The 10694-nt window shown below is 48.9% G+C and overlaps 1 protein-coding gene across 1 annotated transcript; it reads right to left on the reverse strand.

Moving 5' to 3' along the window:
* Positions 1-421: 421 nt before the first annotated feature.
* LOC125547644 (E3 ubiquitin-protein ligase SINA-like 10) lies at positions 422-1881 on the reverse strand. Its single transcript, XM_048711458.2, has 2 exons — positions 1490-1881; positions 422-1380 (listed from the first exon to the last, which is right to left on the reverse strand). Exons 1-2 carry the CDS (start codon positions 1730-1732, stop codon positions 640-642), a joined length of 984 nt encoding a protein of 327 aa, XP_048567415.2. The 5' UTR covers positions 1733-1881; the 3' UTR covers positions 422-639.
* Positions 1882-10694: the final 8813 nt, after the last annotated feature.

Genomic DNA, 10694 nt, shown 5'->3' on the forward strand with positions numbered 1-10694 from the left:
TCATTCATCAAGAAAAGAATTATGGCCACGTTTAGTAGAAGTTACTACTTTTCGTTTTTAGAAGACTGCAGACCTCAAAGAGGTCTAGAACACTTTAGTATGAGCAGTTTAAGCAGTGTACAGAGATAAGTTTCCCCGTTAGGAAGGAGATGGATTTGATTCATTCCTTAGGAAGACTCTGAGAGAAGCTTAATCAGGAATTACTGCAGGGTTACATGCTGCATCAACATTGGCAAGGTATCTTCCTTGGGAGATTTGTTTGACAGAAGGCCTGCTTTCTTCCTCACTATCCTCCAGTAAACCCGCATTAAACATCACTTTCGTAGCATGGATAACATTTCACGGCATGAGATTGAGCTCTACTCCTGACTTGAGATAGATAGATTGAAACGGATGTGAATGAAATGCTTGCAAGTTGGAATGACATAAGAACGGAAGAAGATGCATTTAATGAAAGGATGAGCACCAAGCATAATATCCTCTGATTTAAATACAGTACCCTACAATGACATTAAAGGTGAACTGCATCTACTAATTAACATCACACAAATAGTTTCAGCTGCAACTCCAAAATAAGTAAGCATGATCTGCCTTGAATGCATCTTTTGTTTCCCATCAACACAGCAGCGGTGGACCTAATCAAGCCAATGCATCGGACCAAGGGGACATCTTGTCGATGCGGATGTGCAGGCGAACTTCCTTGGACGCAGCCCCATCCCCTGTCGCTGCTGGAACCAGGTACATCTGCGGCACCGGCAGGAACGTTGGCTCGTCCGCGGTAGCCACCGTGCCGGGCGACGAGCTGCTCCTTATGTGCATGTCCACCAGCAACATGTCCTCCTTGCTGCAGTTTGCCGCCGCCGCCTGGGATGGCTCTAGATTGACCCACAACTTGCACGTGAACCGTGGCCGCGTCGCCGCCCTCGCCCTGGCGCACACCACGGACACGGCGGTCATGCCAGCGCCGAGTGCACCCACGGTCAAGAGGAAAACATGGTTGTCCTCGCCGAGAAGCACCACCCGCGGGGTCGACACCGGCAGCTGGAGCTGGCCGATCTTGCAGTAATGCACGGCGCGCACTGGCACCGAGTGGACGGTGTGGAGGTGGCCGGCGAGCGCCTGCGGCGCACCGACGTAGACGCAGCCCGGCTCCATGCAGTGGCAGGGCGCGTGCGGGCACGCGGACTTGTGCTCGGCGACCTCATGGTAGGTCACGTACCTCTGGCAGCCAGCATTAGGGCACTCGATCCGGGTCGAGGACACCACGGCGTCAAGCACGGGCCAGGGGTCGAAGAATCCACCGTCGTCCACGCACACCTTGCACTGCCCGAAGGGCAAGAGGGCCACGCAGCAGCCGCAGGCCAGGTGCCCCGCTTTGCACTGCCGGCAGGCACACAAATCGTAGATGGCCCGTAAATCAGCACGAAAGAGTCGATCTCTCACCGGCGCTAATGGGGGAAGAAAGAAGGAAAGAAAGAACCAGAGGAACCTGGAAGACGGGGGGCTTGAAGGGGAGGGTGCAGAGGGGGCAGTGGAGCACTTGCTTGTCGATCCTCACGGCGAGCTCCACTCGCGGGCTGTACGCCGCCCCGATGATGGCGCCCCCATCTCCTCCTCTGGCCGCCTCTTGACTCACGTGGCCTTCGGGCAGGTGCAGCCGCGCCTTCTTGGATCTCTTGTCGGCCTTGTCCGGCGAAGCCCTGCTCCTCCCCTCGACGGCGGCGCCTAGCATCTTGGCTGGCCTTTGGGGAAAGAAAACCCGTGCATGTGTGTCTCGGGCCGAACTTTTTCCAGGAGGTGGGAGAGGAGAATAGCAGAGGTATGAGAACAAAAGGTGCCGAGGCAGCCACACTACACTAAAAATGCTTCCTCATTGTGGTTTCCATTCCCAAACTTATATGGTATAGATATAAGACGTGCACTTAATCTATTTCATTGTTGCTAGTTTATCCATATATTAATGTTGTCTTTCTTTTAAGTACCTACGAGTGTGCGATAAAAGTTTGACTATTGCAGATCAATATTATTCTAGAAAAACTGAGGAACATAAAAGTAAGCACATTGTTTTTGTTCGCATAGTTTCCGGCTTAACTGATAGCGGTGGAGTACTTTTGACTCCATCACCGAATTATAGGATAATCAAACACGTGGGAGCCCATAAAAAGAAAAGGATACATGTGTAAGCACAAGGGACACGCGTAACCAAATAGTACAAAGGAGCACACAATGCATCACAACTTTTCACCCAGGTGATGACACATCACACCTTTCTCACTGCTATCGACCACCACATACGCCATGGCGGATGTGCTGGCCACCACCAGCACATAACGACAACATGTCCACAAGAGTCCAAAAGATCCCTGGAACAGGGTGGAGACCCCGACGCCAAAAATCTTGATTAGGTGCTTGCATGGAGTAGGAAAAATAACCCCTTGATTCAGCAGATGCCATCAAGAAGCAACGAGGAATCCATCTGTCACCACACCATGCAACAACCTAGTCTAGAGGCTTCTAAGCAGGTATCCGTAGCTGGAGGTTATAGAGACACAGGAGGGTAACCAGAGAGGACACCAACCAAAATCATCCTTGTATCGGTGCAAGATAAAGGCTTGAACAATGTTGCCGGAGCCCGAAAAAGCTAACACCAAGGATGATGTGGAAAATCAAGTATTGGCTCCCAACCAACCTGTGCTAACCACCAGGCAACAAAACATAGAGAGTAGAAAATACATCCAAGATCACAATTGGGGCTAAGCTTCACCTAATATACTAGAACTAACATAGTGAAGAATAGGTAGCAGGAATGCTCACTTCAACGTAAGGAGAGACAAGAATAGAAGGAGCAACCAAGTCACTCAACCGCTTCCGATTTTCCATGGTGAATCTCCCAGTCAAGGTTCGTGTTTACTGCACTCGTTGGTTGTGGATGCTCCTGAGTTGTGTCATGGGGCTCGGCACACACGCAAGTGTGGTGCATTAGGCTTCTTCCGAAGTCCCAGTATTGTGATCCCTCAAAGCACTACTGCGCCTCCAATCGCTGTTGTTCGCCTATGATCAGCGCCGCTCGCCACGCTGGGAAGTAGGCTGGATGCAGCTCCCCTCGTCCAGTTCGAAGCCAAAAACTGCCTAGGAGACGCCTAAGTATGCAGCTTCGCTGCCCATAGTTGCAGCTCCGATGGACAACGGTTCCAGCTTTTCCTCGCTGTCGTCATATTCATTTATGGCCTGCTCCCAGCTTCCATCGCCACCGCTCACCATTGTTGGTTGACCGTCCCTTGGTTGAAGTTTTTTCAGATGACGGATGTAGCATTCTCTGCTGCCAGTCGTAGCAAAAGTCACCGCCAATTGTAGCTTTTACCGCGACAGGTTGCAGCATTCCGATCGCACTTGAGGTGCCGGTTCGAGCAATCGTGGTGGTTGGTTCCAGCAAATTAGGTTGACGGTTCCAGCAAAACACAGCCAGTCAAGCCCTTTTTCTTCTCGCCGGTTCAATCGTTGAAGTGAAAAACTAGTAGATCGCGAAGCCCTTTTCTCGACGGTTCAATCGTTGAAGCAAAATCAGCCACTGGTTCCAGCTCCGGCATAGTACGGCTGCAACAAAAGAGGTTCATGGTTGCACACCCCCGCCCCTCCAATCTAACTTGCCGTGGTGACCCTCCACCTCACCGCGGTCGCCGGTTCCAGCAAAACCGGGGCACGGTTGCAGCTCCCACATCAATCGATTGCAGCATCCCTTCCCACATTGGTGTGGCCACCATGGAAAAGCTCGCGGGTGTCCGACAATTGCAGCAACTATGAGCCACAGTTCCAACATCTGGCCATGGCGGTGCCAGCTTTCTGGAGCCTTAGGTGTGTCTCGCCTCCCTAACCATGGCGGCCTCTGCGCTGAACGTGCCCAGCAGCACGAACGGGATGATCACCACAGTGCACCACCCAGCAACAAGAACGGATACAACTGCCCCGCGTCGTGAGGAAGAAGTATGAAAGAAGAAGAAATAACGATTCGCAGGGGTTGCGCTTGTGGCATGCTGGACGCACGATCCATACGGATTGCAAGGCTGGCGTGCGACCGACCCAATTTTGGACCGGCGCCCCGGCTGGAAACGTTTCCCTTTTTTGCAATCAAAGCCATGAGAATATTATATAATCTATATTTTGCAGATAATGTAGTCATATGGGAACGGGAGCAGAATAGGAGTCGGCCACCACTTGTCATGCGTCGAGGAAACTTAATCCGACAACGACGAGACTTTGCTCTTTCCATAATACATTGAAGGCCTATCATGTAAAAACACCATCTCATCGACACGATCTGGCTTGGCCATGGACAACGAGATAGCCAAGAGGAGCAAGATGGCACCGTGCTAGATGCCTCCCGAACTCTTGCAGATCATGGCCCGCCTGCCCGTCAAGTCGCTACTCCGGTTCACGTTTGTCTACAAAGGCATGGCGCCACACCATCTCCGACAACGCAGCGTTTCATGGTGCCCACCTCTGTGCCCAGAAGCCACACTTGCTCGTGTGGACCAGTACGAGAGAGGACCGCACGAACAAGGTTGCCACCATTGGCTTGTACGTGTCAGAGGAGGGTGCAGCCCTCGCGGACACCATGGACTTACCTAATGAAGACGATGCGCATTGCTTCGCCCACTGTGATGGGCTGGTGTTGTGCCCACGGAGACCATGGTCTGCGTGCTCAACCCAAGCCACACAGCACGTCCTCCCACTGCCTCCGAGCTCCAATTGTGTAGCAACTAACTGCTTCTACAAGCTGCTCACCCACCAAGTGCTTAGCATTTTGAGAAACCCGACCTTCTTCGAGGTCTCATTGTTTTCGCACATTGACCAGAACAAACTCACGGATGGAGAAACGACACCAGGGTTTCTCCGCTTCAGACTGGAGGACGAATCATTCAGCGTCACAACACCGCCTCCTTGCTGCATGGGGCTCATGTATGCAACTCCCAACTTGGGTGAGCTTTGCGGGGAGCTGAGTGTGGCTCATCTAGGGCCCAAGTATGAGTCAATTGAGATTTGGATGTGCAATGGCGTAGAAACCAACCCGCCAAGATGGACACGACATTACATCTTGGGCGTCTATTGCCCCCCGACGACTGAATTTTTCAGAGCCACCATGTGAAGGAAATATGCCCTAGAGGCAATAATAAAGTTATTATTTATTTCCTTATATCATGATAAATGTTTATTATTCATGCTAGAATTGTATTAACCGGAAACATAATACATGTGTGAATACATAGACAAACAGAGTGTCACTAGTATGCCTCTACTAGACTAGCTCGTTAATCAAAGATGGTTATGTTTCCTAACCATGGACAAAGAGTTGTTATTTGATTAACGGGATCACATCATTAGGTGAATGATCTGATTGACATGACCCATTCCATTAGCTTAGCACCCGATCGTTTAGTACGTTGCTATTGCTTTCTTCATGACTTATACATGTTCCTATGACTATGAGATTATGCAACTCCCGTTTGCCGGAGGAACACTTTGTGTGCTACCAAACGTCACAACGTAACTGGGTGATTACAAAGGTGCTCTACAGGTGTCTCCAAAGGTACATGTTGGGTTGGCATATTTCGAGATTAGGATTTGTCACTCCGATTGTCGGAGAGGTATCTCTGGGCCCTCTCGGTAATACACATCACATAAGCCTTAAAAGCATTGCAACTAATGAGTTAGTTGTGAGATGATGTATTGCGGAACGAGTAAAGAGACTTGCTGGTAACGAGATTGAACTAGGTATTAAGATACCGACGATCGAATCTCGGGCAAGTAACATACCGATGACAAAGGGAACAACGTATGTTGTTATGCGGTCTGACCGATAAAGGTCTTCGTAGAATATGTAGGAGCCAATATGAGCATCTAGGTTCCCCTATAGGTTATTGACCGAAGACGTGTCTCAGTCATGTCTACATTGTTCTCGAACCCGTAGGGTCCACACGCTTAAGGTTTCGATGATAGTTATATTATGAGTTTATGAGTTTTGATGTACCGAAGGAGTTCGGAGTCCCGGATAGGATCGGGGACATGACGAGGAGTCTCGAAATGGTCGAGACATAAAGATTGATATATTGGAAGCCTATATTTGGATATCGTAAGTGTTTCGGGTGAAATCAGGATTTTACCAGAGTACCGGGAGGTTACCGGAATCCCCCGGGAGGTATATGGGCCTTAGTGGGCCTTACTGGAAGAGAGGAGAGGTGGCCAGGGCTGGGCCGCGCGCCCCTCCCCCCCTAGTCCGAATAGGACAAGGAGAGGGGGGCGGCGCCCCCCTTTTTCTTCTCTCTCTCTTTTCTTTCCCCCCTCCCGAATCCTATTCCAACTAGGAAAGGGGGGAATCCTACTCCCGGAGGGAGTAGGACTCCTCCTGGCGCGCCCTCTCCTGGCCGGCCACACCCCCCTTTGATCATTTATATACAGAGGCAGGGGGCACCCCTAGAGACACAAGTTGATCCACGTGATCATATTCTTAGCCGTGTGCGGTGCCCCCTTCCACCATAGTCCTCGATAATATTGTAGCGGTCCTTAGGCGAAGCCCTGCGACGGTAGTACATCAAGATCGTCACCACGCCATCGTGCTGACAGAACTCTTCCCCGACACTTTGCTGGATCGGAGTCCGGGGATCGTCATCGAGCTGAACGTGTAGAACTCGGAGGTGTCGTAGTTTCGGTGCTTGATCGGTCGGGCCGTGAAGACGTACGACTACATCAACCACGTTTTGCTAACGCTTCCGTTGTCGATCTACAAGGGTACGTAGATGACACTCTCCCCTCTCGTTGCTATGCATCACCATGATCTTGCGTGTGCGTAGGAAAATTTTGAAATTACTACGTTACCCAACAGTGGTATCAGAGCCTAGGTTTTATGTGTTGATGTTATTTGCACAAGTAGAACACAAGTGAGTTGTGGACGATATAAGTCATACTGCTTACCAGCATGTCATACTTTGGTTCGGTGGTATTGTTGGACGAAGCGGTCCGGACCGACATTACGCGTACGCTTACGCGAGACCGGTTCTCCCAATGTGCTTTTGCACAAAGCTGGCTAGCGGGTGATAGTTTCTCCAACTTTAGTTGAACCGAGTGTGGCTACGCCCGGTCCTTCCGAAGGTTAAAACAGCACCAACTTGACAAACTATCGTTGTGGTTTTGATGCGTAGGTAAGATTGGTTCTTGCACTAGTAGAAAAAGGGTCAATCGTGAAGCACATTAGTGCCGGTTTGTATTTGAGCCGGCACTAGTGTATACATTAGTGCCGGTTCCAACGGCTAGCCGGGCCGCTTTCATTAGTACCGGTTCGTGGCGAACCTTTAGCACCGGTTCGTGCCATGAACTGGTACTAATGAGGGTGGTGGCAGGATGTTGTCAGACAGGCGCCCCTCAAGCCCCTTTAGTACCGGTTCTTGGCACGAACCGGTACTAAAGGTCGTACTATATAAACCCTTCGTCCACCAGCACTCTGTTCTTCCCCCTTTCCACTCTCCGGCCCTCTCCTCTGTTCTTCCCTTCTTCCTCTCGAGTTCATCACAAAATTTGCCCAAAATTTGTCAAGATTTGAAGGCCCTCATCCATTCAAATGATCACAAAGGTTAGCAACTTTGTCCTTTCATCTCTCATTGCTAGATTAGCTCTTGCATTGGTTTATATAGTGATTAATTTGTGAGTTTAGTAATTTGGGAGGATATATATATGTATGTGCTAGTATTTGATTTATATGCAATTTGAGGTCAAAAATAACACTTAGTTTGCATATGTAGGTGTGGTTTACTTAGTGCCTTCTAAATCTCCATCGTAGCCACCGTCGATCGCCCGCACCGTCCCGTCGCCGGCACCACCTTGTGGTGAGCCTCTTGTTCATGAAATTTTATATATAAATTGATGTGTGTGATTTGGATATATAGTTACTCGTATAATTATCTTACCCGTACGTTGTTTGTTATACATATAGTGCCATGGTTTTGATATCCGTCCCCGTCGGCCCTAGTCCTTGTTATGATTCGGATGTGGTATGTATATTCTCTTTTAAAACTAGTTGCATTTCGTGTTTATGACAAATTATGCCCATCAAGTTGACATAGAAATTTTTTCTAGGAGGTATCTGAACCTGAAATTCCAACTGACCCTATTGCCGAGAGGTTAAATTTAGTTGAAAGAGAAAACGAGTACTTGAAAGAAAAATTGAAAAGAATTGAGGGGGAGAAGATGGAATTGGAGTTGCATGTTGCCGATGTCGTCGATGATCACAAGATCAAGATGGAGAAAATGCGCTTGAAGATTAGAAAGATTAGAAAATATGCCATCGATAGTGAGGCTTGGTATCATTATGCTGTTGGATCCATTGTTACCTTAGTTGCGATCTTGATCGTATTTGTTGTTGCATTTAAATGCTTTAGCTAGAGAGTTATTTGTTTGTTGCATTTAAGTGTTGTATGAACTTTATGTATGAACTTGTATTAATTTGGTCTATTCGGTGTTGTGTAATGAAGATGAGCCGGCAATGGATGTACGATGACCGATGCTCTCCCCAGTTCGTTGAGGGCGTGCGTACTTTTCTGCTTGTGGCTGAGGCAAACAAGCGGGCGGATGGTTTTATGCCTTGTCCATGTGCTCGCTGTAAGAATGGTCACAATTACTCTACGTCAAGAACCATTCACGTCCACCTGTTTAAGACCGGTTTCATGCCCCATTATAATGTTTGGACCAAGCACGGAGAAAGAGGGGTTATGATGGAAGACAATGAAGAAGAAGAGGACGACGACAGCTATCCTAGCCATGGGTTCCCTGAATACGATGATAAAACAATGGGGGAAGAAGCTGAGCCGGTAATGCGGGAAGAAGCTGAGCCGGCAATGCGGGAAGAAGCTGAAGAAGAGGCATCAGATGAGCCCGTTGATGATCTAGGTCGGGCCATTGCCGATGCAAAGAGAAACTGCGCAAGTGATTTGGAGAAGAAGAAGTTGCAGCGCATGTTAGAGGATCACAAAAAATTGTTGTACCCGAATTGCGTAGGTGACAAGAAAAAGCTGGGCACCACACTGGAATTGCTGCAATGGAAGGCAGAGAATGGTGTATCTGACAAGGGATTTGGAAAGTTGCTGGTAATGATAAAGGATATGCTTCCAAAGGACAACGAATTGCCCGAGAGTACGTACGAAGCAAAGAAGGTTCTCTGCCCTCTAGGGTTAGAGGTGTAGAAGATACATGCATGCCCTAATGATTGCATCCTCTATCGTGGTGAGTACGAGGATTTGAACGCTTGCCCGGTATGTGGTGCATTGCGCTATAAGATCTACCACGATGACCCTGGTGATGTCGAGGGCCGGCGCCCCAGGAAGAAGATTCCTGCCAAGGTGATGTGGTATGCTCCTATAATACCACGGTTGAAACGTTTGTTCCAAAACAAAGAGCATGCCAAGGTGATGCGATGGCACAGAGAAGACCGTAAGAAAGACGGAAAGTTGAGAGTACCCGCTGACGGGTCGCAGTGGAGAAAAATCGAAAGAAAGTACGGGAAGGAGTTTGTAGATGACGCAAGGAGCGTATGGTTTGGTCTAAGCGTAGATGGCATTAATCCTTTTGGGGAGCAGAGCAGCAACCATAGCACCTGGCCTGTGACTCTATGTTTGTATAACCTTCCTCCTTGGTTGTGCATGAAGCGGAAGTTCATTATGATGCCAGTGCTCATCCAAGGCCCTAAGCAACCTGGCAACGACATTGATGTGTACCTAAGGCCATTAGTTGAAGAACTCTTACAACTGTGGAATGGAACAGGTGTACGTGCGTGGGATGAGCACATGGGGGAAGAATTTGACCTGAAGGCGTTGTTGTTCGTGACCATCAATGATTGGCCTGCTCTCAATAACCTTTCAGGACAGACAAACAAGGGATACCGCGCATGCACGCACTGTTTGGACGATACCGACAGTATATATTTGGCTAATTGTAAGAAGAATGTGTACCTGGGACATTGTCGATTTCTTCCGAGCAGGCATCCCGTAAGAAAGAAAGGCAAGCATTTCAAAGGTGAGGCAGATCACCGGACGGAGCCTCGCCACCGTACTGGTGCTGATGTAGATGATATGGTCAAGGATTTGAAGGTGGTCTTTGGAAAGGGTCCTGGTGGACAACCTGTTCCGAATGACGCTGACGGACGCGCACCCATGTGGAAGAAGAAATCTATATTTTGGGACCTGCCCTATTGGAAAGACGTCGAGGTCCGCTCTGCAATCGATGTGATGCACGTGACGAAGAATCTTTGTGTGACCCTGCTTGGCTTCTTGGGCGTGTATGGGAAGACAAAAGATACACCTGAGGCACGGGAGGACCAGCAACGTATGCACGGAAAAGACGGCATACATCAGGGTCATGCAAGCTACGCTCTTACCAAAGAAGAGAAGGAAATCTTCTTTGAATGCCTGCTCAGTATTAAGGTACCGTCTGGCTTCTCGTCGAATATAAAGGGAATAATAAACATGGCAGAGAAAAAGTTCCAGAACCTAAAGTCTCATGACTGCCACGTGATTATGACGCAACTGCTTCCGGTTGCATTGAGGGGGCTTCTACCGGAAAACGTTCGATTAGCCATTGTGAAGCTATGTGCATTTCTCAATGCAATCTCTCAGAAGGTAATCGATCCAGAAATCATACCAAGGTTACAGAAT

This window comes from Triticum urartu, chromosome 3A (genome assembly GCF_056163025.1).
Source record: "Triticum urartu cultivar PI428250 chromosome 3A, HENAU_Tu73, whole genome shotgun sequence".
NCBI lineage: Eukaryota > Viridiplantae > Streptophyta > Magnoliopsida > Poales > Poaceae > Triticum > Triticum urartu.